Source organism: Emydura macquarii, unplaced genomic scaffold, assembly GCF_026122565.2.
Source record: "Emydura macquarii macquarii isolate MOO-44397 ecotype Brisbane River unplaced genomic scaffold, CSIRO-AGI_Emac_v2 contig_71, whole genome shotgun sequence".
Classification (NCBI taxonomy): Eukaryota; Metazoa; Chordata; order Testudines; family Chelidae; genus Emydura; species Emydura macquarii.
The window spans coordinates 4,824,762-4,850,577 of record NW_027130208.1 but is presented as its reverse complement, the minus strand read 5'-3'; the positions used below and the strand labels follow the sequence as shown (position 1 = coordinate 4,850,577).

The 25,816-nt window shown below is 40.5% G+C and overlaps 1 protein-coding gene across 7 annotated transcripts in view; it reads right to left on the bottom strand.

The window, feature by feature from the left end:
* Nucleotides 1-263: 263 nt before the first annotated feature.
* Nucleotides 264-25,816, bottom strand: part of ATXN7 (ataxin 7) — a 127,200-nt gene continuing 101,647 nt past the window's right edge. For 6 of the 7 annotated variants that reach the window (XM_067541633.1, XM_067541640.1, XM_067541629.1 and 3 more), the window contains 8 exons: nt 17,429-17,681; nt 16,386-16,648; nt 15,501-15,583; nt 13,121-13,386; nt 12,043-12,241; nt 10,830-10,951; nt 6,817-7,750; nt 4,384-5,009 (listed from right to left, as the gene is read on the bottom strand). In XM_067541633.1, coding sequence (XP_067397734.1) covers nt 4,989-5,009; nt 6,817-7,750; nt 10,830-10,951; nt 12,043-12,241; nt 13,121-13,386; nt 15,501-15,583; nt 16,386-16,648; nt 17,429-17,681 — 2,141 coding nt within the window. In that variant the 3' untranslated portion in view covers nt 4,384-4,988. The other variant, XM_067541620.1, reaches the window with a different exon arrangement.

Here is a 25,816-nt window from a genome sequence, read left to right as displayed (position 1 = left end):
CAAGAATCTTAAATAATCAAGCTTTCTGTGAACAGGGAAAAGTACTTAGACACTTCTCAAGCATACACCAAAGCAAAAGAGGTTGTACTGTTGAAGGATCAGCTGCAGAAGTAATTCTTTGAAATTAATTCAATGAGGCACCAACATGGGTGTTTTCCTTCAGTGCTGAATTCTTTTGCTTGGTAGTATAATGAAGGAGAAACATATAATGTATTTCATGCAACCAACCTCATTTATTGAAAAATCCTAATTTTATTGCCTTGTTTAGTAACATGTTTGTTCAACAAACTAATTTTGTTTATGAAGCAAAGCACAACTTTTTCTTATAAATAGTATAAATTATTTTATTTACAGAAACTTGTTACAAAACAAATAGACTATATATTTATTTTTCTTTTAAATATCCAAAGTAATTTTTCTATCCCATGACATTTGTTCATGTACTATACAGCAGCCAACACAAAGTGCAGCTGATCAGATGCTCTTGATTATGTATACAAATTATCAAACTATTCACACATTTTACACAGGAGATTGCTTTTAGAACCAGGCTCAACACCGAGCAAGATACTTTCGAGGCCTACATTCACATTGACATTATGTAGTGCTCATTTTTAAATTATCTTTAAAACGTAAAATATTTCGCACAAAATGTAAAAATGATTTTCTGCTCAACAGTGGAAAGTTAAAAATCTTTTCAAGCCCGATTCCCTCCCCTAGGACAGAACGAGTGAGAGACAACAGAGATTCCTTGGCAAGAGAACTCTTACAGGAAGACAACTGCCTTAGAACGGACATTTGGAAATCACACTTTTTTTTAAAATTGTTTTAAGAGGTACTTATCCGGTTTTTTTTTTGTTTTGTTTTTTTCTGGAATACAAAATATTTTTAAACATTCTCTTTTTCTAAACTACACAGCTTAAGAATGAATAACCAAAAAAGGAGAGAGTTCTGTAAATTTCTGTTTGAAAAAAATATTTACCCCTTGGCATTATTTTGAGATGCATTATTAATGGGCTTGTTTCAACGCAAGTTATTCTATGCAAAATGCTTTACAAAAAATCACCAGCGTCAGTCATTTTTGTTTTCTGAACTCTTTCTAATTCAAATTTTAGAAATATATAGATGGAAAAAGCAAGCTCCAAAATTTCAACTGAACATTCAAGTCTTTTAAGGAGAAGCTGACTGAACAGTCCAAGCTTAAAACGAGTTGTATCAGGCACTTTCAGTTTTTCCATTAGTTTTAAACCACGAGACCCACACCAATGCGCACGCACGCACATACTAAAGAAGAGAAGCAGAGTATCACGTAACTAAATGTAGTCTTCTGGGAATCAGGCAACTGATAAGCAATGCCATCTGGAGCAGCGGGTCCCAACCTTTTCAAGTGTGCGGACCCCCTTTCATCCTTCAAACGTTTCGCGGACCACCTCGGGCTACTGGTTTTATTTGAAACTGTACATTTCCTTGGTGAGGATGTTATTGTTTCTCTATTCGGCGGACCCCCTGCAGTAGCCTCGTGGGTCAGCCAGGGGTCCCCGGACCACAGGTTGGGAACCGCTGATCTAGACCATTTAGGCCCTGATCCCGCAATCAGATTCTTGCGACAGACCCATGCACGGATCCAATTGTAGGATTGGGGCTTTAGTTTGTATGTATCCACTCCCAAGACATTAAAAGGGACACAACTTTCACAAAACAAAGGCATCCCTTCATTTGCAAAGTAGGCGTGTTGCTGTTAGCTTGGCAGTGAACCACTTTCAAATTATAAAAAAGGCATTTGCTATTTTTTAATTAATTAATTAATAAATAAATACTAGATGATCTCAATTGTACCAAAACTGGATATAAGAAAAAAAGACCTGTGCAAAAATACATATTTAAATATGTACAATCAATTAACAAAATATGTCTTCTGAAATAGGGATACTTCAATATTTATAATAGAACGAGAAATTCCAAAATAAAGATACAAAAGTATGTTCTTTTTTGTATAATTCTTTGTTCGTCATTGCAGCAATATTTTAGGTTAAGAAAACTGCAGGAGTCAAAACGAGAAGCTGGAAAGCCTATAAAAATCATCTCTCTTAAATTACTATGAAAATCTGTCTAGAAACAACCCAGCCGCTGCAAATTCAATTTTGCAAGGTAAATTAATTTGAAGCTTCCTTAATTATTTACAGTAAGAATTATATCAGACAATAAAAGCTTCAGGAACAGTGTTCTGTTTATAACCACGATCTAACATGGGTCTGTGCTCCTGGGCAGACGGAATTTAAGACGTGCTCACTTCCTACTCCCAGTAGCTTACAACCAGATATAGCTGACAATGCAGATATAGTTATAACCTGGGCCTACATGAAGCACAGTGATTAATTCAATACTAACTTTCCAATGTCTGCATGGTTTTGAATGAACTCTGACTTACCATTATGCTTTCATAGCGACAGAATCGTTACACAACTAAAGGTGTTCCATCACTTAAAGCCACTGGGGTTATTAACATACACGTCTGTCAGCCTGAAATTTAAATCTATCCAAGCCAAATTGCACTTGTGACTGAAACATGTAGGGGTGAAATCTTGGCCTCCCTGAGTTCCATGGGGCCAGGATTTCATTCCTGCTGTGCGGGAAACAATCCTTTCACTTAGGGCATCATATTAAATCTTAACTTTTTGTTCCTGAAATACAGTCAGTTTATGTTTGCATAATAAACGTCTAAAGCGTTTTTTTTCTTTGTGATCTGTTATATAAACTCAAAGCTAAAGTGTCTGCATAGAGGCTTGCTGTTGTTTTGCTGCATATAATAATTCTACAGCAAGTTCATGTTAACTTGGAAACGTGAACAGGTAACCAACCAAGCACTTGCTGCTCTTCGTGGCTTTAGAATCCCTGATGTACTGTGAGCCACCAAAATGGGGAGGAGGAGGCTGGGCTGTGTGACTAATTGTCTGATCTCAGCAATATCTGGTGCCCTTTTTAAGGCCAAAGAGTACATTATTGATTTATAATTTGTTTTCCTTTATTTCACCCCTTAATAAAGGTTCAAGTAAAGGCTCAAAATGAACTGTTAAAAAGCTTACTGAAAGTATCCAGATCGATTACATTATAATAATGTTAAAGCCCTTTAAAGGATTTCATTTTTGAGATGTTTTAAAAGAAGCTAAAAATCTTTCATGAAAACTGACCTGTCTGGACTATAAAATAGTAAAGTCCCCTTTATTCACAGAACGTCTGTATCTGAGGAAAGGGGTCAGTAACCCATACAGGTGCACGTAAAGCTGAACTCAGCTGCTAACTAGCACCAAGGGCAGTATTCTGAAATATCTTATTGTGGGTGGTTGAAAGCATAACAAGTGTTAATGATTTGATTTCCAAGAACAAGGCATAAACTAATTGAAAATCTTTCAGAAAATATTTAGTTGTAAAGGGGCTGTTTTTACAGGCTGGAAGGTACAACCAACCTAATTTAACTAGTATAGTTCTTTAATGTAACACAGGCTTGTGGCATACAGTATAGGTCAAAAATATGTTCTTTGGGAATAGTTTTGCAGGTTATTTGCCTTTGTTGATTTGATGTTTTTGCATTTGGATTTCCCTTATCCAAAGGAATTAACAATTTTTACTTTCTTTTGCAACTGAATCATTCAAAGTAATAATCATTTTTTGTATCAGGCAAGTACAACATTTTTTCTACATTTGTTTTTTGAATGATGGCCTCAAACAAGTTTTTAAAAGTTTTTGAAACTCCTGACAGCTTCTTATCCCAAATTACTTGCAAAAGGCTGGGCAAAACACAGACTATTTAGTTTCTGAATTGTGCTATTTTTGTGTTCCATTAAAGGAACACTGTTATAAAACCACTAAAGCCATATTCCCTTCTTGACGGCTTCTTTCCATTGTATCCCCCTGGAGGGGTTCTTTCAATGGTTAGTGCCTGTCAGGTTGCTAATAACCTACAAAAGACACCATCAGTATAAAAAGAGTCCACGGTAATGGTTTTCCCCACACATTCTTTTGCCCAGCCAATCTATGTCAAATAGTGGCAAGATGATGTACTCCTGTAAGTAAAATCTCACAGATTTGTAGCAAGCAGTCCAGACCACTGTTAACACTGATAAGAGCAATTACGTGGCTGAACTTCATCCAGTGTCCATTTATAATATTCACTGCTACAGACATGGCTTCAGGGAAATTCCTTGTTTGAATGACGACAGTCCAGTAGATTTTCACACCTGAGGAACCAGGGGAAGCTGGGATAACTCAAAGGCATCTTGGAGTCCAGAATTCCAGATGGAGATTTTGCTTATAGTGAATGTTGTTGTCCAGTTCTTTTCTCACCATGCTATATTCAGCTATCAAGGACGTGCCTTTGGCTTTCAAACAAAAAAGAAAGCTGTGTAAACAAGCATGCTGTAACAGATGTAGGAACAGCTACATCAGGCAGTACCTTTCTGGACAACGAGAGAACACATCACAGGGGGTACAAAGCACCATGTGCCATTATTAACAGCCAGTCAGCTTGTTTGCATCTAGAATTCTAAAGTTTCTGCTTTCCAAAATAATTATACTCTCCAATTATACTCCTAAATGGGTGACTGGTACTGTAATCAATATCGACAACAACAACAAGAAGAAGCACTTAGGTGTGGCTTTCCTCATTTCTTAAATATATACATTCAATTTCATTATTTAAAAAGTAGCTTTTTCCCCCCGTTAGGTTGCACAGTTAAATGAAAACTGTCAGGAACTACATCAAACATGAAGGTTCCTAGAGCAATGATGGCTGAGCCATATTATCCATAGATAGCAATTTCTTCTTCCTACATGGTATGCATATTTGTTAGTGTACAACAGCAATGATAGACCTGTTCTTTGGAGGAAAGTGAAAATGCAGAGACCTGTCTAAGATGGAACGTTGTGAGCCCCTATCGCTTCAGTTATATGAACTTCCACAGTAGCACAGAAAAAAAGCAAAGGGGAAAAAATCAACCGGTGGGTTTGCAGTACTGGAGGAAATAGAAAGACATCAATATTTCAACACTCTAGAAAACATACCAAGGGCAACAATCTTACAACGTCAGGAATCTGGCAGTCTGGATGAGCTAATCAATCTTCTCTAGATCTAGCGTCTCTGAGTCTATTTTTTTTTTACCTTTAAATCGTTTCTTTTCTTTCTTGTGATCTATTTCTCATAGTTTTGCTAAAATCTCCTGATCGGATTTTTCCTCAGTTATTTCCCATTACCCCTCCCCACAACCCCACCTATGCACGGCAAAGTAGCTTTTAACAACACATTACAGCAGACCCTCGCTAGAACGCCCTCTGTAGTAGCGAATGTTGAGAAATAGCAAACGTGGTCCCTGGAGCCCACCTCCAGCCCCACCTCTATGGTGGAGGGCTGAGAGCTCCTCTGGCCCTGGAGCCGTGGCAGTGAGAGAGTTGTGGCTGGCGGACCTCTGTCCCCCCCACCATGGCCCTGGGCCAGCTCTGTCCCGCCCTACGTTCTTTTGCTATACCTAACCCCTGGCTATACCGAACAAATGGCTTGGATCCCCAGGAGTTATAGCGAGCGGGTAGTTAATTTCAATAAGGTTCTCTGTGGAGAAATAACTGTAAACATGGGAGATCTGTTCCCCTTGTGTATTCCTTGTCCTTTTGCTTGTTTTACCAACTAAAGTAAGTATTTACTACTTTTTACTCTTGTGAATACTGTAGAGCCAGTCAGTGGAGCGCTGGGGGTGAGCTGTATTTTGCTGCAGCTAGTTATACTCAGAATTGCTAACTCTGTTCTGATCGTAGAATGCGTATTGTTGTGGGTACGGAAGTCGGAAAGAACCCAGCTTGATTTTCAGATACTCTGCTCAGTCCGCAGGACTGACAGGCAGGGAAAATTTGTTTGCTTGCGGAGTGAGGGAATTTAATCCGGGAGCAACTGAGAGGTAATAACTATGGAACCCATGATGTCACTTTTATAACGTTACTTTTCAGAGTAAAACCACACTTCAAAAAGGCAGATTTGTTGTAACAACCTGGCAACAACCGCTTCCCGGTGAAACATAATTAAAAAGAGTCTTAGTCAAATAGGAAAAAAGATCGCCGCATTTAGAATATTGTGTCCAGTTTTGGGCCCCCCAATACAAAAAGGATGTGGACAAGTTGGAGAGAGTCCAGCGGAGGGCAACAAAAATGATTAGGGGGCTGGAGCACAGGACTTATGAGGAGAGGCTGAGGGAACTGGGCTTGTTTAGTCTGCAAAAGAGAAGAGTGAGGGGGGATTTGATAGCGGCCTTTAACTACCTGAAAGGGGGTTCTAGGGAGGATGGGGCTAGGCTGTTCTCGGTGGTGGCAGATGACAGAACAAGGAGCAACGGTCTCAAGTTGCAGGGAGGGAGGTCTAGGTTGGACATTAGGAAAAAGTTTTTTACTAGGAGGGTGGTGAAGCACTGGAATGGGTTACCTAGGGAGGTGGTGGAATCTCCATCCTTAGAGGTTTTTAAGCTGCGGCTTGACAAAGCCCTGGTTGGGATGATATAGCAGAGGTTAGTCCTGCTTTGAGCAGGGGGTTGGACTAGATGACCTCCTGAGGTCCCTTCCAACTCTAATATTCTATGATTCTATGATTCTATGATCTGCCTTTTAGTAAAAGGGTGTCTAGAATCAGGACGCCAACCTAAAACAACAGGACACGACCGAGATAGGCGGGGAGCCCTTCTGCCTTTAAACTCTCTGACCAATATAACCACTCTCTGCAGATTCTGAAGCTAATCTGTCCGGCTTACTTCAGTGTATCATCTTCAATACAAAATGTCATACCTGATGCAGAAGAGAATTGTTCATCAGTCCTTGTGTCCCTGTGATTGCACCGGTGTGTTTTGCATGAACATGGTTCACCGGTGGCAATTTGGCAACCTTGTTTGATTTGCTGCTATTTAGGCTGCTGGAACCAGGTGAGCACTTTCTTTTCTTTCCTATGAATTTGTCTAGGGAAGCATGTGAATGTGAAAAACTGCTGTGTGAATTTACAGTCACGTCACTGGACTGATGAACAAACGGCCCTAAAGAAAGAGTGGAATCACTATTGTTCATCATGACACTCATTCTTTTTATCGATTCTGCAGGGCTTCCAGTTGGAGGGCCCCTCCCTGATTGGTCATGTTTGAGGCTAGCGAAGTGAGCTTTACTAGTCATACAATTGAGGCCAACACTGTGGGATGAAGACGTCACAGATGAATGATAAGAGGTCCCAGAGTTAACCACACAGTTTTTCCTAAAGGACTCTGCGGAATGCGACGAAGCTGCTTGCAGTGCGGAACTGGTTTTACGCTTCTTTCCTGAGCCGCCACTGCTACTGTTGCTGTTACAGTTGGCGCTGGTAGCAGAAGATTCTTTAGGTTTAAAAGACTTGCTGGATTTCAATTTCTGAGGTTTGCTGGGCATAGGTGAAGGTATTGAGGAAAGCACTGTAGGTGTTGAAGGGGACGAAGACACTTGTCTTGATTGCATACTGCAGACAGGGTCCATTGCACCCAGACTAGCAGGATTGGCATTTAGTGTAGTTCCATGTGAAGGGACTGATTTACTGTTGTTGAGAGAGACACAGGAAGGAGAAACCAATGTAGGGGATGACATAGCCGTGGTGGGTAAAAGAAAACTTGCTGCACCAACACCGTACTGTGACGCAGGCATTGAGTTCGTCCAATGTGGAGCACGAAGAGACGCTGTGTTGCTAGATGCTGGAGGGATTTTCCTAGGAAAGAAAGAGAAGAAACAGTGAGTATTCTGATCAAATCTTGTCAAACACTAGAGCACTTGGTAAATTCACCCAACTACACGGCGAACAAGTAAAGCATTGATTAGTGATCCTACGCCTTTGGCTGATCTATACCTGATCACTTGCCTGTAACTGGAGTTCCCTAAATATTACTGTCTGCTCTTCTGGGTGAGCTTTTCCAAAAGGCTCAGCGTTGGCCTAACTTTGCTCCCACTGAAATCAGTGGGAGTTTTACAACTGACTTCTACACAGTGTACTCTTAGAAAATTGCACCCTATGTCTCATCAATCTTGAGCCACGTAAAGACGTCAAGTCAGCAGGGGCGTGGTGCCTGGAAGCGGTAACCTAGAAATTACAAAGGAGGCTCCAAGACAGTCCTCAGCTCCAACTGTGATGCTGACACCAAGAGTTTTGACAGAAGTTCTGTGTTGGGAGGTTAAGAGCGGGGCCCTCTGTTTTATGGGGAGGTGCCCCAGGAACTTTTTGACACCTGAAAGTGAGGACAGCAAACAGAAAAAAAGACCCTAAAAGAACAGCTCTTGCTGGGACAATCTGTAGTAACTGGGCTGGAGCTGGCACCGTTATTGGCTCGGGGATAGCTTGAGCAGTGGGAAATTGTGACTAACTGGGACAACCGAATAGCACCCAAGCAGAACACCCCAACTAAACAATTCAAGTGCTCAGGACACTCCTAGCTCCCTGTCTTGCCACTATCTCCTCCTCCCTCGTCCCCCAGGATGGATACCAAACACACAGCTCTTGGCTCCCTTGGTATGAATACCTGGCACCAAATTGTGGGTCGAGTAAGACACTTCTTAGTCTAGGGTCTTGATTTGTGGATAGCTGTATGCTGACAATCTACTCACAGACTCTAAGGTCAGAAAGGACCAATATGATCATCTAGTCCGACCTCCTGCGAAATGCAGGCCACAGAACCTCACCCACCCACTCCTGTAATAAACCTCTAACCTGTGACTGAGTTACTGAAGTCCTCAAATCATGGTTTAAAGATTTTAAGGTACAGAGAATCCACCAGCAAGTGAGCCGTGCCCCATGCTGCAGAGGAAGGCGAAAAACCCACAGAGCCTTTGCCAATCTGCCCTGGGGGAAAATTCCTTCCCGCTCCCAAATATGAAGATCAGCTCAACCCTGAGCATGTGGGCAAGACTCACCAGCCAGACACCCAAGAAAGAATTCTCTGTAATAACTCAGAACCCACCTCATCTAACATCCCATCACAGGCCATTGGCCAATCTACCACCAGTAGTCAAAGATCAGTCAATTGCCAAACTAGGCTGTCCCATCAGACCATCCCCTCCATACATTTATCAAGCTCAGTTTTGAAGCCAGCTAGCTTTTTTGCCCCCTCTGCTCCCCTTGGAAGGCTGTTCCAGAACTTCACTCCTCTGATGGTCCTCCTGGCCTTGAGGATGAATTCAAGATGAATATAATGTTGAATGCTTTTTCCTAGATTCTTTGACATTGAGGCCAATGTAGACTACACAATGCCAGTCTTGCGTCAGGAACCACCCCCTCCCCACAAATATTATTTCCATATAACCTAGTTCGAAGCAAGAATTTTGAACACGATTTACCTGTGGGTGAAAAATGTCTTTGTTCCAAACACAAGTACTACAGAAAAGCTCATCGTTGAAAAACAACATGAATAAAGTTATCCCCACTGTGTCTCTCTGTTTTGTTTTGTTTTTTCCCCAAATCTGAGAGAACGGTTAGCCCCCAAAACCCTCAGACAGGAAAATCCATCAGTTTCAAAGTGCAAGATGAAATGCAGATTAACTGTTACAGGAAAGAAGTGGGGAATACCTGGCTAGGTGGGGGTGCTGTTACCATCCTTTTTATAACTGTCTGTGGCATATTTGAAGGCTGTTATCCGGTCCCCCCCTCGGTCTTCTTGTCTCAAGGCTAAACATGCCCAGTTGTTTTAACGTTTCCTCATGAAAGGTTTAGAAAACTTGACCTATCATTTTTGTTGCTCTCCTCTGGATTGTCCCCAGTTTGTCCAAATCTCTCCTCAAGTGTGGTGCCCAGAACTGGACACGACATTCCGGCTGAGGCCTCACCAGTGCTGAGTAGAGCAGGACAGTCCTACCGCTAATACATCTTGGCATGATATTAGCCTTCTTCACAACTACATCCCATTGTCGCCTCACGTTCAATTTATGATCCAGTCTAACCCCCAGGTTTGCCCTGAAGGTAGGACAAGATGTCATGGGCTTAAGCTACAGCAAGGGAGATTTAGTTTAGATATTAGGGGAAAGTTCTAACTATGAGGATAATTAAGCACTGGAACAGGTTTCCGAGGGAGGTTGTGGAATCCCTGTCACTGGAGGTTTTTAAGAACAGGTTGGACAAACATCTGCCAGGGATGATCTAGGTTTACTTGGTCCTGATCCAGGTCCCTTCCAGCCCTACCTTTCTATGACTAATAATTACAAATTTATCACAAACCACACTGCGAAGAACACGTAATGTTGAAGCGATTAATAAAGTAATTGTTTAAACTCCTAAAAATAAAAACAAAGCAAGCTACAGAAAACAGAGATGGGAGGAAAAGGTGCTATTTGGATCTAATCTGGATGTAGAACATGGATTCAAAATTAATGTTTGAGGATGGACTGTAAGTAGGGTTTGAGGCGCTAGAATTTTAGAAAGTGCTCAAGGGATTTCATTTCCATGTCCAACAGGGTAACACAAGCTGTCAGTCGTCATATTGTCTTAAAAAGGTTCCAGCTATTCTCAGCGCAGTGCAAGAATACAAAGAGTGGAGATCTGTGGATACAGCGTTATGAAGAAGTAAAGGATATTGTCTCGTGGTGAGTGTAGCTCAATCTCCTCCTATGCTCCAGATGAGTTAAAATGGAGCTACTGCTCGCATTTACCATGTTATTTAAAGGAGGTTATAAGAAGATTTACATTTTATTATGAAAATGGCTTTAACAAATTATTGCAACAGGAATAATTTCTCTCAAGCTTTATCTATTTGTACAATATCAAGAAGAATAAAAAAAACCCAAACCCTTTCATTTCTACTCACTTCCACATCTGTGAATTAAGATGCTTGTCCACCATGAAGTTAAGTGCACATCGGATATGGTTCCACCGCTTATCAAAAACGTAATAGCCTCTTCCAATTTGCCGACTGCCAAATGCGCAAAACTGAAAATACAGATTTTATTTTGGTGTTTTCTAATTTTAATAAGAACTCTCTAAATAAAAAATGAATGCACTTAATTACAAACCAGTAACATACAGGAAAAGTCTAAGGACCTAAGGTGGAAAAAATGGAAAAAAAAAAAAAAAATTGATCCTTATGGCCTAAAAAGGATGTTCAATTCATATCCCCAAATAGGACAGAATCAGGCTGCCAAGGAGGACCTTCTTCCTCTCTCTGTGATGCTTCCACCTTTAATTGGAGTCAGCTTGCTTAAAGAGAGAGAGGGAAGGTGGTAGATTTTTGTGGTGGGGGAGGTGTTAGGTTTGGAAGTACTCCCACACGTGCTCTGACATTCAGACCATTCTGTAAGACCTACACGAAAGGGGTCTTCTTTTACACTCAGACTGAGTTTTGTTGGGAGTCAGCTGCTGGTTTTTAGACAAATTGGTTTTTTCAAATGTTGTCAAAGACAACTAGGATAAGATTGGAGTTTTTTCCATAGGTGTTTTAGACATTATATATCAAAATAAACAAATATGTTAGCTCTCTATAAGAAACTGCTTGCACTCATCTGAAATCTGTTTTCAATGGTCCCATTAAAAGATCTACGAGTTAAATTACATCACATGCACAAATATTTCAGTGATTTTGTTTTTGTTTTTGGAAACAGAAGTATGCCACATGTACTAACTTCTGCCAAGATTTTCACATTAAGCCATGTTACTGCAAGCCAAAGCCATTCTTTTTATGCAAAAATATGGTTAGCATCAAAATTTAAGAACAGATATAAGAGGAAAAGTGTTCTTAAACAATACTATTTTGCATATCTCATCAATGCCACAGCTCCCCTTTTTCTCAAAACTCTTTAGAATGTATCCTCTCCCACCTCCAAGATTTGTGGCGCTCTGATTTCTCATGTTACGGTGGAGGAATCCCAGAATATGTTCTCATGGCACACTTACTCTGATAACTATGATTAAATCCTTACTGTGGCATGAGAACGTTTTAGTGAACCCACCAAAAACCTGTCATTAATTTGTTTACAAATTCAGAACCAGTAACGGACTTAGAAGAGGTTTTACTTGGAACATACAGCGGCTGGTTGAGGATGATGACCTGAATAATGACAATCCAGTTTTTCACCATGTTCTTCTTTTTCGTCACACTCTCCCTCATCACTGGATAAACGAGATGATGGCTCAGCTGCAGGCAAGGGAGGGTGTGGAGATTCATGGACCGAAAGAGAGTCACTAGGGGCATTTCCGCTGTGCTGGGATAGACAGCCTGGAGGCCTTGACAAGTAAATACATTTAAGAGGTATTACTGAAAAAAGGTCACTTTAATAGGAGTTAATTATTCCTGGATTTTTTTGCTTATATAGAAAAGTGCATTTTTTTAAACCAGGGTTTCCACATTTTCCATTCTCTCATAATACCAGTATCTCAAAATCCTGTTAAAACAGTTACGTCTCACAACTCTCCTGGAAAAGGAGGAATTATTGTACCCATTTTGCAGATGGGCAAACTGAGACACTGGAAGACTAAAGTGGCTTGTCAAGGTCACAAAACAAGTCAGTAGGAAAGCCAGAAATAAAAACAGTAATCTAGCTCCCAGCTCTTTTCTCCCCTCCAAAAACTATTGGATATTTAAAAAAGCTGGAAACCTACTCATTAAAAACCGGTATCTCCTTCACACACAGTCCTGGCCTACTGCTATACGGGATGCCTTAAGTGAATTTACTGTTGCAATAATTTCATCATTTTGCATTCACTTCCTTCTCCTCTGTACTTCTAAATCACCACATCTCTATTTATCCATGTCCACCTTGCTGGAGCATCAATACTGAATAGCTGCTATAGAACTAAGATTCTGGCTTTCATTGATTCAAGCCAGCATTTACCTCTATGGACCACCCATCATGGCCTCTTGCTAGAAGGGCAGGAAATGCAGCTCACCTAAGACTAAGGCTATGTCTACACTATAAGGCAGGCTAGACATTAGCCTAAGATCTAATGGGGAATTTTTGAGTGAACAATCACCAGGCATAGAGCTAGTGCCCCCAGGTTGCTAATGAATCTGCATTTCCCACGTGGCAGCACTTACTGCCGCCCAGCTATCAGGTTGCTCCCCACACTACCTTCATACTTGGTGGATAAACAGATTTTACTTACCTTGGAAGACTGGGGGGGTGAGGTTTGGGCTTAGTAGGTACTAAAGGCTTTGATTCTGTAAGAATAAGTCCATGAGAATTTTGGTGCAGCTCCTGGGAAGTTTTAGAAGGTGAGGGATGTGGTTCCCTGAGAGGGGGCATCTGCTGCTGATGATCCGAATGTCGAAGCAATTCCTTTTCCCTGGTTTTGCTTTTGTGCTCAGCTAACAACACATCAAATCGTTTTCTTCGACCCTGTACAGCCCTCCGCTGGGTTAAGGAATGTGTCTGCAAATCAAAGCATCAAACATTAATCCACGGCAATTTGATCTATGGAAGTTAAGCACTCAAGCAGATATTTAACAATTCTAGAACAGAGGAAATGAACCAAGGGATGGCTTTTCCAAGAAATGTACAGATGGCCTAACGGGTGTTTATATTCCTATTTGATAAGACAACAGTAATTAAAAAGAGTCAATGCTCTTTAAGAAGTAAAAACTGTCAACATGCTCAGCAGCCTTGAGTTGGAAATTCAAGCCTTTTCAAAGTCTCGGTTTCATTACTAACACGGCAATGCTACCTGACCATTTCTTTTAAATCATGAAGCACAGCACATGGTCTTCTCCTAAGAGAAGAGTATCACTCTTTATGTTTTATTTGAGCATAAAATGTCAAATAGACTTTTTAATAAAGGGTGTTAATATTAATAACCATGTAAATAAACGTATTTGCTTTTGCAAACTAACGTACTGCCTGACACCTACTGTATGGTAATGGATATTAAAACCACAAAGAAACACAGCAGAATCAACAGTCACAACCCCAACAAAGCAACAACATTCAGAGGTCGAGGTGACCCTATATCAGGTTGTCCCTTTCCTGGAAGATCCTAAACACCAAGTGGAGCATGTAGCGCAAAATCTAAGTACAGTAGGATAAAAGATTGTTTCCCTTGCTAACATATATTAAAGTCAGTCCCAAGGCCTTATTTTCCACACAGTCTGAGGTGTTCAATAATTTTATTTATTGTGGAAGCAAACAAACCTATTTTCACCTTGGTATTAAGTGCTAAAAAGATATGAAAACGATATTTTTGAGGGGGTAAGCAGAATGGAAGGAATTTCTACGGGATGCTCTTATTTTCTTTAAAGCTTTTAGTTTATTCTCCACTGTTCACAATCCTCTTTCTGAAGCTTGACACTTTTTCCTTTAGGAGAACAATAGCTTTGTCCCCTTTGTTTTCAAGGAGACGCCACCTTCAAGTTTCCTTCCTTGTCATGAATATCAGTTATGTCTACACTAGTGCTGGAGGTGGTGGATCTGTTAGGTAGCTGGTGGTCCCCCTGCTGGCAGCACAGCTGCAGTGCAGGAGCATAGCTAAATATTTCCAAGATCACACACAATTCATGTCTTTACTTTCTTTAATTTCTCAGGGAAAAAGTGATAGCTTTTGTTCCAACTGGTGGTGAGAGCCAGAGGTCACCAGACTGAAACTTTTTAAAAGATGTTTCATGTACAGAGTCTGACTTACTAGACACAGACTCTTTAGATAAGGACTTTTCAGAAAAGACAGTAGTTCTCAGTGAATTGAAGCAACATCAAACTACTAGTCCATGGGGGCAGCAGAGTTTAGTTTAATACAACCACCTTTTCAAATCTGCTATAGATGTGGTTCTCCTATGGGAAAAATGTTGCTTTGTCTAGCTCTCACATAAGCAGTGACTATATTTTTAATTTCTTTGTGATGGGTGGATTTAAAAAAATTACTCTTTATAATCCAAGAGACATTCCCCAGCAAAAATGTCTAACAATTTTAAGACAGGTAAAACTGAGGCCCGAATACTCCCATGAAGGATATGTTTATATTATTCTTACATTGTTTTCCGGTGTCAACCATTTTTTTAACGGCCATCCTACAATAGGTGTTTACTGAGGAACTGTGTGAATAGCTGAATTTTTAGGTTGACCCCAAACAAATATTTTGAATTACTGGGCAAATGGAAAAAGTAAAATAAATAAATAAATAAAATTTTGTCACACGAAACCTTCTCTCTGATCCCAGATGAAACATTTCACATTCAAGATTTGTTTAAAAAAAACTTGTTCTGTTTTACAGTGGAAGAGTCATCAGACTCTACTTACAGATGTTCACAGTGAGATTATTAATTGTACAAATTCTTAGGCTTTTTAACAGCAATTTTTATACATTAACATAATTTAATTAAAACTTTGAAAAAATATTTTTTCCACCACAATTAAGTTTTTTACTAGTCTCCATCAAAGTTTTATCAGAGGATATCACTGAAGTTTAGCAGTACGCTGAATGATGTTCAGTTTTCTGTCATAATACTCAGAAAATTTAAACTTTACTGCACAATTTAATTCTGAAGAACATGTCCTACCTTGCATGTCAAAGACCTAGTACAGGGTTTCTTGGTTTCCACATCAATGACACCACAGTATATATCAGGATCAAACTCTCTCTCTGTCAAAAGCACACAAATAAACCATTCTTGTAAAACCAGAGGGGTCATAAAACATTTTTTGAAAATATTGATCAGACTGCTAATCATCAGATATATAACTGAACCTGAAACAGTTCTCAAGACACATGCAATTAATACTAAATATTAGAAATTTCTGAATTTTAAAAACATTTTCTTTTTTTACTAGTTTCTGACTGGTTGAAACCAGGATCTATGCAGACCTGCACTTATGACTGTGCCAAGACATAGGAGAATCAAGTCCTTCACAGTAAATGAACATGTATTCATGTAAAAATAACAACAGACTTAAGAGGGCACTATACAATTTGAACATTCGTAATGTCTGAATTTTTTAAATCTAACATAAGCAACACCCAAAATTACTGTAACTGAAAGATTAGGGAAAACTAGTTCCCTATGTTTCAGTTTACATTGTGTAAGTCGTTCCATTTCCTCTGTACAAGTCGGTCTTTCACACAACAACAGGGGCGAGAAAGATATTTAATGCAACTGTAAACTTCTCAAAATTGGGGCATTCAGAGGCAAGTGTAATACCTGAAACACACGGACAACTCATTTTAAAAAAAATTAACTAGACATCAAGTTAATGGTGTCCCTTTAAGAATGAGTCACTTTATAGGAAAACATTAAGACCAACCCCAACACTCAACTGTTCAACTTTCTGCACTGTAATTAAAATCTACCAACTACCTGTTTAAAAGAACATGTTTTTGATGATATTTATATCTTCGTACACGGCTAATAATATTAAGATAGCAAACAGTATTTTTTTTAAATTACCTGACAATCTTTTATGTAAGAATTTCCTATTATTTGTACTATCTTCTGATTTCTTTTCCAAAAATGGAGGCACAGAGAGAAGACCTTTACCATTCAGTATCTGTCCAGGGGAAGGCAAGGGTGGCTTTGGTATTGAGGAACAATTAAGGCCAGTCTTTACTGAGGAACTCACAGTAGTAGAACAAGTTGGACCAACAGCAGTTTTCAATAGTGCACCATCTATCTTTGGATGAATCTTTTCCACTTTGACAGATGGAGTCATGCTGTTATTGATGGGAAATAAAGGAAAAGACCATTTGCAAATAACTGTAATACCCCATGGCTATGATTATCAAAGCTGCTGAACAAGCGTTCCATTAGAACAATTCAAAACATTTTCAAGTCACAGCAAAATATATGTAATAATTCTGCCTCTTTTCCTGTTGTTAAATGTTAGAAGTTGTCCATTTTATGTTTGTTTTCTGCTATTTTCTGATGTCCACCATAAGATGAAAATCAACCTTTCCTGCCCTCTTTACACTATCTCCTCAGAAATGTTTCTACAGCATCAGCAAGGAACTCAGGATGTGTGGTTTAGCAACACGGACAAATGTGTATTACACAGTTATAGTGTATTGCACAAACAGCTGGGATGGCCCAATTTTGGCAAAAGACCCAGTGAGCGACACTCTGTTTTGATAACGGCAAATTATGGTGCCAGTACGGCAGTCAGATTGTGCAGATCAATCATTATGCCTATGTGCAAAGTGCCACTGAAGACCAGGTCTCACACCATGCACATCAGATTACAGGATCTGGACCTGTATCAGAGAGGTCTTCACTCAAAAGAATTCAAGCTGCACTTTGTAGGATTTCTCCTTGAACAATGCTGTTTGTTTGCCTAGCCTTTAGGCTGATCTCCTCTAGAACTTATCCAACAGATCAACATTGCATTTCATCTCTCATAACCAAACACACAAAACACATAAAACAGTTACAAATTCTTGCCCCAGCTTCTGTGCAAGTGATAACGTTTAAATTCATTCTCAAAAGAACATACTCACACTTTATCGTGGGGAACTTTGCTATGCTGTACCGGATGCATTAACCTATTGTTTCCACTGATCTGAAGCTTGTCTTTGGGTGATTTCAACAACTTGGAATTGGATGATGATGCATTAGTACCTCCACTGGACGAGCGATTGCTCCCACTTCCACTGCTACCTTTGCTCTTTGAAGACAAAGACGAAAAGACGGAAAATACTGAAGAGGAGGGAGGGGTCAAAGGCGGCTTGCTGGAGGAGCTGTGTCTTCTTTCTGAAAGGAAAACAAGTGTTTGTAAATTTCAGAGTAAACACAACAACAATTCAAAGTACACTATGTCCTCATTTGCGCCATTCAAATTGTTCTTCGCTGAGGGCACCCTACCTGACACAAATGCTAGAGGATTCAGCACATTACAACCATGGAGTACTGAGGCTCCGTTCAATGCTGCACTCTAATCAGTCACTGGAATGACTTTTAACTTTGTGAGGTTCATTCCTCCACCAACAATGCTTAGCTGAACAAGATGTCTTTTTTAATGTATTCCCATGTTCTTCTCAATCCAAGGAGCAGGAGACTGGGACTCAGACCCAAGTCTCACACGTAGGAAAGCACTAGGTCAACCAATTTAATTATCAAATTTTTGGTCTAGTGCCTCCTAATGGTCAAAATGGTAATACAGTGAAAGAGCCTTTTCTTTCATTTCACACTGATCTTTTGCCATTGCCTGCTTACTCTTAGATCTGGACCACCATTACGACAAGGGGCATTCACTTTTAGATTTAGACTGTAATTTTCCTGTGAGCAATTCTACTCCCCTTTCATAATCTGATCAGACCAGTTACAGCAGAATTCCCTCTTACAGCATCAGACATAAATACACTTTGAGATTTTTTTTTAAATGCATATATGTCATAAAAGTTGATTGAAGAATACCATTGCATGTGCACCTCCATATGTTCCACCTCCATATGAACATGGTAATAAGCCATTCGCTCACCTGATATCTGGGTAACCCAAACTCCTGGTGATTCCTAGATAACATTTATAGGCAGCTGTCCTGCTTACAGGCACGTGTGTGTCTCCACCAATCCAGAAAGTGCAGCACACCAAACCACAGAGCTAGGGTTCATGTGCGCACATGCAGGATGTGGAAGGGCACATATTTGTTGCTAGCAATAAAGTTTCTTCTCAGCCAATACTGTTAACATTGCTTAAGGCCACCCATTTGGCTATTCCAAGCTCAGAAATGGCTCCAGGGCTATGACAAAACCTAATTAAACTGGCAGGAAGCTTGCCAATCAAGTTGGGACGAAATTGCAGTGACCTCCGTCACCTGTTGGATATACATAATGATCACATTCACCACTCCATACATCCTGCATGATGACCCATCATGCACTGGAGAATGCATAATATCTTGTTGACAATCTGCTAATTCAAGTCAGGAAAAAAATTCCTTCCCAGCCCTAAATATGTCAATCAATTTGATTCTGTGACCAATCAGGATCCCAGCCACAGGCTGAAGCCTTCCACAGGAGGTCACCAGCCCTGGGTCAATCTAGCCCGCAACAGCACTGCTACCCCCAACTCTCAGCAAGAGAATCAAAGGAGAAGGAACCCAACCCCTTCTTACTAGGCACAAAAGGTGGAGGGAGTGTCAGACTGAGGCCAGCAAACTGCATTCCCATGCATATGGGAGCTAGAATTTTAAACAAGTTCATTGATGCTGAACTAAAGTATTTATAACTGAGGAGATGAAAAGGTTAGATCAGGAAATGGGCTCTGTAACTGACTCACTGAGTGACTCTCAACAAGTCCCTTATGCTCTGTACCTGTTTTTCTCTCTGTGAAATGGGTATAATTACTGACCGCACCTTACAAGGATATTGCTAGGTTTTAATTAATGTTTGTAAAGAGCCTTGAGATCCTCAGATAAAATTTTCTGCAGACGTATAAAATAATTTCCGTAACTATCACCACTGTTTCTTAAACATACCTGCTTTAAAGTGATACAAGAAATCTTCTATGATATCCAATTTTAACCACGTAACATATTGACAAAACTAGACATTGTACAAGAGTTTTCAAGCGAAGTATATTAGCATCTTATAGCTAGTAAATGGCTGTGCTTCTAATATGACAAACTGTTTATTGCCAAATGTCTTTTTATAGCAATGGCGAGAATCCCTGGGTCGTTTGATAAGTTACTATTTGAAGGCCGTTAGTTCAGTGAAGCTTTATGATGCAGCTAGATTCCAGACATAAACCAGGACCAAACCGTTGTGGAATTACTGAGGTGAATTAGTCACTATCCCCCCCGACTACTGTATATTTAGCAAATTCAAAGTCCAAATACTCATCACAGGTAAAAATAGTTTTTGATAATTTAATGGGTCACCAATGTAATCTATTTTTAATTTAATTTATTTAAAATAAGAGAAGGGTGTTATTTCATTTGAGTGTGTTCGGAGAAGAAAAAAGGATTAGGATAATAACTGAGGTTAAGTATTCTCTTGCAAGTCATCATTAGTGATAAATTACATAAAATATCAATTTTATCAATTAATCCAAATGATATGAATACTTTTTTTTCCTGGTGATTTAGTGTGGGCTGTTCAATTACCTTGGATTAAGGTTGGATTGAAAGATGTCCAGACTATACTGTTGATTGTATCGGTATCATAGAAAGAAAGCCAGTCTTAGCATAAGTAAAATAATACAAAAAGAAAACCCTTTTAACCAGTGGTAACTAAAGAACTGACCTAGAGGGTTGAGACTGTCATTAATCAAATAACAGATATGTTCACCATATGGAGCAGAATCATGTTGTGATAAATATTTTTAAAACAGTGAGCTGAATCAAGAGTGTTTTCTATAACTTTTGTGCAAAGTTTTCTGTAACTTTTATCCTTTTGTGGGGATATCTTGATTTTGCAGACTAGATATTGTGATAAAGTCAGGCCAGAGGGCCTCAAAAGGGCATACCAGGGCCAGAATGCCAAAAACCCTTTTTCCTGCAAGCAGGGGAGAGATGATTGCAGGGCAATTAGAGACACAGCTGGACCCAATGAAGGGCTAGTCCAGGTGTACTTAAACCCTGACTTCCCTAAAGGGGGGTGGGGGAAGCACAGGAGAATGAAGCTGCCAGAAGGCTTGTGGCGGCTGGAGGAGAAACTTCCCCCAGGCTAGGAGATGGTGCTTCTCTGCAGCCAGAGAAGGGGAAAACCCTAGGCCCCAGCTGGCAGAGAGAAGCTGGAGCAAGGTACCTCCCTTGGTAGACGGGGTTACTGGGGACTCCCTGGCCCACTACAAGGGGTGGAGGCGTGGGACCCACTAAGGAGAAGCCGGCTGTTTGCCACAATATTTATAAGAATATGTGGGTCCGTCACTAACTCAACGGCACTGGGATCGTCCCAATATTCAGTATGATTTCAAACTCCAGGCTACACCCACACTGGGAATTCTAGGGAATTTCCATAGCACTGGTCTAGCACCAGCACAGCTTCACAGCCGCTACAAACGGTGGGCGCGCTGGAGTAGGCCAACCACCCACGTTTTTACCATTGTCCGTTAGAGCGAGTTCTGCGACCGCTGTACAGACAGAGGAACAAATCCACAGCCAGATCCAACAGAGCGATGCCCATTTACACCAGGTGAGGATCTAGCCTCCTGTACCGGGCCAAGGCCTTTAGTAACCAGAATCAGAACTCCTCTGTGCCCTGATGCCTATACAAAACCTGACACCAGTTAGGCTGCTGCTGTTTGGAGGCCGTAGCCTACCATGCTGAACAGTATTGTCCCACTTTACTCTCCCACCTGTCGATATCCGTTCATGGTCTCCTCTTACACGTACACTGTAAACTCTTTGGAGCAGGTACACACTCTGTGTGTGTGTGAGAGAGAGAGAGAGAGAGAGAGACAATGGGGCTAAGTCCACAATTGGGGCTCCCAGGCATTGCGATGATAACATCATAATAATGGAATTGTTCAAGCATAAAGAGTGGCAATTTTTTTCCCACTGTGGGGCAGTAGTGAGTGAGAAAGTCAGCTAAAGGGTTCGATATAAAATGCCGGTTTTCTTAGACAGGTTTCAAGCACCAACAGAAATGCTTATTTTGAAATGTGGGAGAGCAGTGCAATCTTTATCCTGTACATCACACTGGTACAGACGCTATGACAGTGAAGCAGCGTGGTATAAAGTACTAGTAATGGTAGAAGGGACTGATGTTGAAAAAAACCTACTCACCGACAATGATGGCGGGTAGGGGATACGAATACATCAATTTCTGAGGGATTCACTTCTCTTCTGCCTCCCACTTCTGCCTGCAAATGCCCCACGGTGAGCCTTTGGGCACAGGCCCGGGGCCGCACGGTCCCAATTCAACAGGCCGCCCTAAACCCCTGGCTGTACTTCTGTGCTGAGAGTCCTACCCGACCAAGAATGTCTGCCCTTACCACCTCCTAGTCTCTTGCTTGAGCTTTGCTTAGGGCCATACAAGATGCTTGGGCTTCACCAGTGAGGTATGGGGCCAGCCGGAGGGCCCACGTGGCTCTCTCTCAACTGGCGCCCACGATTGCCCACTCAAAAGTTCCAAGGAAGGTCTCCGGGTCATTGGCTGGGCCCATCTTACATAGTCCCAAACTTGGGGCCCGACTGCCCTCCCCATCAGGACTCCCCACTTGCTGTAGTCGCCGTTGCTGCGTGCTGGCCTGCTCCCTGATGAACTCCTGCAGGGTCTTCTGCTGCTTGGCCTGCCGCACCAGTAAGGCCTGCTGCTCTGCGTGGTGGGTCTGCTGGAAGCCCGGTGTCGCCTGCTGCATCTCTTCTTGCTACTTTACCAGCCACTGTAGGGTGTCCTCCATCCCTGGACCACCAACCTCCATCGCTGGCTTCAGGGTCCCGGACAAGTCCCCAGGAGTAGCGGTTTGCCCTCGGCCCCCCTTGCTGTCCAGGTCCTCGGCCCCCATAAATCACTTCCAGATGGCAGCTTCTTGCTCCACCAGTGCGCTTTATTTACACCGAGTTGCCCACCACCTTCTATATAGCCAGTTCTTACCAGTCGCAGGGGTCTTACCAATTCAGTCTTTAGTCAAGAGGGTTTTCAGCTTTCCCTTGCTGTAGCTTCTTTCTCTATGGCTACCTGCCTCTAACTTCCTTCCACCATCCCCTTCCTGGGAGATTTTACAGCCCGCCCAGGTTCTACAGCTGTTCCTAATTCCTTCCTTCCAGCCCTGCTTGCTCAGCTGGCTCCCATCTACCCTTAATGAGGGCTCAGTAGCAGGGGCTAGCCCAGCCCTGCTTCTAGCGCCCTGCCACCATCACATTTAAATTAAATCCTGAACACCAGTATGTTAGCTGGGAGGACTTATTTTTGCCAAGTATTGTAATGTGTTAAAAGATGTGTGAGAAATAACGCAGAACAGAACAAAAAACATTGTCAAAAGAATGACTCTAAAAGTTTATATGTAAGAAGTGTTCACCTAATTAAGCAAACACTGAATGTGTTTTATTGAGGGGTTGTGGAAAAATTACACACCTCAGAGATTACATATAGTATTTTGTTTTGATCTCCATCTCGAAGAGAAAAATAGAGCCTTAATTGAACACAGTTTTGGTATATTACTATATATTCACAAAATGGAAAACAAAAACAAAAACAAAAAAACAACCAGGCTTGCTTTAGGATCCTTCTCCTTTTGCAGATGCTGCATCTGTTCTGGCTACTGAGTCAGGAAAAGCTGAGCTGTAATATGCCCATCAAAGATTAAATGAGAGTATCTTACAACACACAGTGTCCAACAAGAGACCATGAAATGTGTTATAAAATAAAAACAGTACAAGTACCTAATACTATAATGCTGGAATACTAGGAAATGGGGACTCGATCTTCTTATAACAGGTCATTACTTTTATCATGGTACATCATCAATAGTGGCCTTTTCTCCGCAGCAATTTCCAAGTCTTTGGTCTCTAATTTTGGGTAATCAGCTCATCCCTGTTTGCTGTTGAATGATTTACCAAAAAGGTGGGGGTGCTCTTACTACTGGTAGTTTGGGACGACATGAATGGGAACCAACAGCCGCACTGTTCAATCACATTATTCTGCCAGCACATTTAATTATATTATGTCTCAGTCTTGGTGTTAAATTCACATTTTCAGGTGAGATTTGTTTAAAGTGTGTCTTATAAAAGCTAGTTTAAGGAACGCTGCAGCTCTTCCTTGTGTGAGAAAGTTAATATCTTTCTCCAAACGCGACACTCATTTTAAAGCACGACTATGGTGAGACATATTTAGCATCAGTCTGATGGTGTCCTTTAATGAAGGGGCTCTCAACCTTTCCAGACTACTGTATCCCTTTCAGGAGTCTGATTTGTCTTGTGGACCCCCAGGTTTCCCCTCACTTAAAAACTACGGCTTACAAAAAATCAGACATAAAAGTACAAAAAAGTCACAGCACACTAATACTGAAAAATTGCTGACTTTCTTATTTTTACCATGTAATTATAAAATAAATCAATTGGAATATAAATACTTTACTTACATAGCAGTCTATAGTAAATAGAGCAGTATAAACAAGTCATTGTCTGTATAACATTTTAGTCTGTACTGGCTTTGTTAGTGCTTTATATGTAGCCTGTTGTAAAACTAGGCAAATATCTAAATGAGTTGATGTACCTCCTGGAAGACCTCTGCCTACCCCTGGATGAAAACCACTGCTTGAACAGAATGATTACCATACAAATTCACTGAACAATCAAGAAGATCTGGCATACTATGCTAAACATATTACATTGCTGAACACTGCTTAATCATCTGCCAGTATATTACAGTTCCCATTTGTCATTACCTATGATTCAGTCTAAAAATATTTTTAAATAATTATGTCCGGGTGTTCCAGTTTCCAGATTCTTATAAGATAACATTCTTATTTCCTCCCCTGCACATAATTCTCCCCAAATCAAAAAACTATAATCGTATCTGATAGGTCTTTTATAGGACAGCTGAAAAGGACATTTAGAACGGTACAGCAGTGATTTTTCAAGCTAATATCTTGGTTCCAGTATGGAAAATCTGTTAAAAAAATATCAAAAAGCTGTAATCTAGATTGTGGACAAACAACGTGGTAGTATTCTGTTATCTACTTCAGACACGCGCTAGACACACAAACAAAAACCTGCTGCCACACAGAAAAGTAAAAACTAAACCACTCCAGATTTTTTTTGCCTCTCCAAGGGCTCAATCCTACAAGGTGCTGATCTCTCCCTCAAAGCCCTGGGGAGTTGAGAGTGCTCAAAACTTTGCAGGATTGAGCCTCAAATAAATATTAGAGCACGTTTCTAATGAAACCTTGGCAAACCCCTAAAAAAAAAATGTTCCCACTAATTTGCATGTGGCTCATTCTACATACAGTGATGAGATGTTCCTGGGTACCAGTGGACTCATGATAGAGCAAGAAATTTACATGTGAGGTGATTACTGCCTAAGCGTGCTAAATATTGCAATAAAAAGGACAATACCCACTTGAAATCCATTCCATTTAAAAAAAAGTTAAGCAGTTTCTAGTACTTCACTTGCCCCTTAGTCCTACTGCCAATGTTTGTGGTTTTATAAAAACATTGTATTTTTTTTCTCTCTTTTGCTGTGTGGAAGACTCGCATCCAGAAAAAGGGAACCAACTGAGTAGATAGGGAAACCATTAAACTGACTATACACAAAATGCTGTCAAATGCATAAAGTAAACTGGAGAGAGGGGAAGCAGCTGATTACCCTCTCCATTAATCCTAGGGTATTGTACCACTAGTGGGTAAACAGTTTTCATACAAAAGTGTAATTTTTAACCTTGCTTCCCCTTAAGACTTACACCTCATCAGAAGGTATGTCTTGTACAAAGTTGAAGAGATTGTTTAATATATATCACCACTCTCATTGCTGTATGTTCAACACAGCTGGTATAGGAGCAGCAGCCTTTAAAGTTTTCCAAATGTTGTGTTCAATATTATATTTAATTTAATAACCAAAACTTTAGGGAACTTTTGGTGGTTTTCATTAGTCCTGTATATTAATTAATAGGTACAGGCAACAGAATATAAAATGAACAGCTCAAAAGTTTTCTAAACTCAAGTTTTTGTACTGATTCCTTAAGTAAGTACTGGGCAATAAATCAAATTGACCTGTGCCAGTGCTAATTGAATGCTCATTAAAAATGAAGCAAACCTACTCAGCTGAACACACGGAAATCTACTATGAAAAATGCAGCAACCTTAATTTACATTCAGAAGGCTAGAGATGTTTCCCTTACTTTCATCTAAGAATTCAATTCAGACAGTTGAAGTACTTAGACATATACATATGTTTTTGCTACAAAGAGTAAAGAATGGTTTTAGGTTTAAAATTCATTTTAAT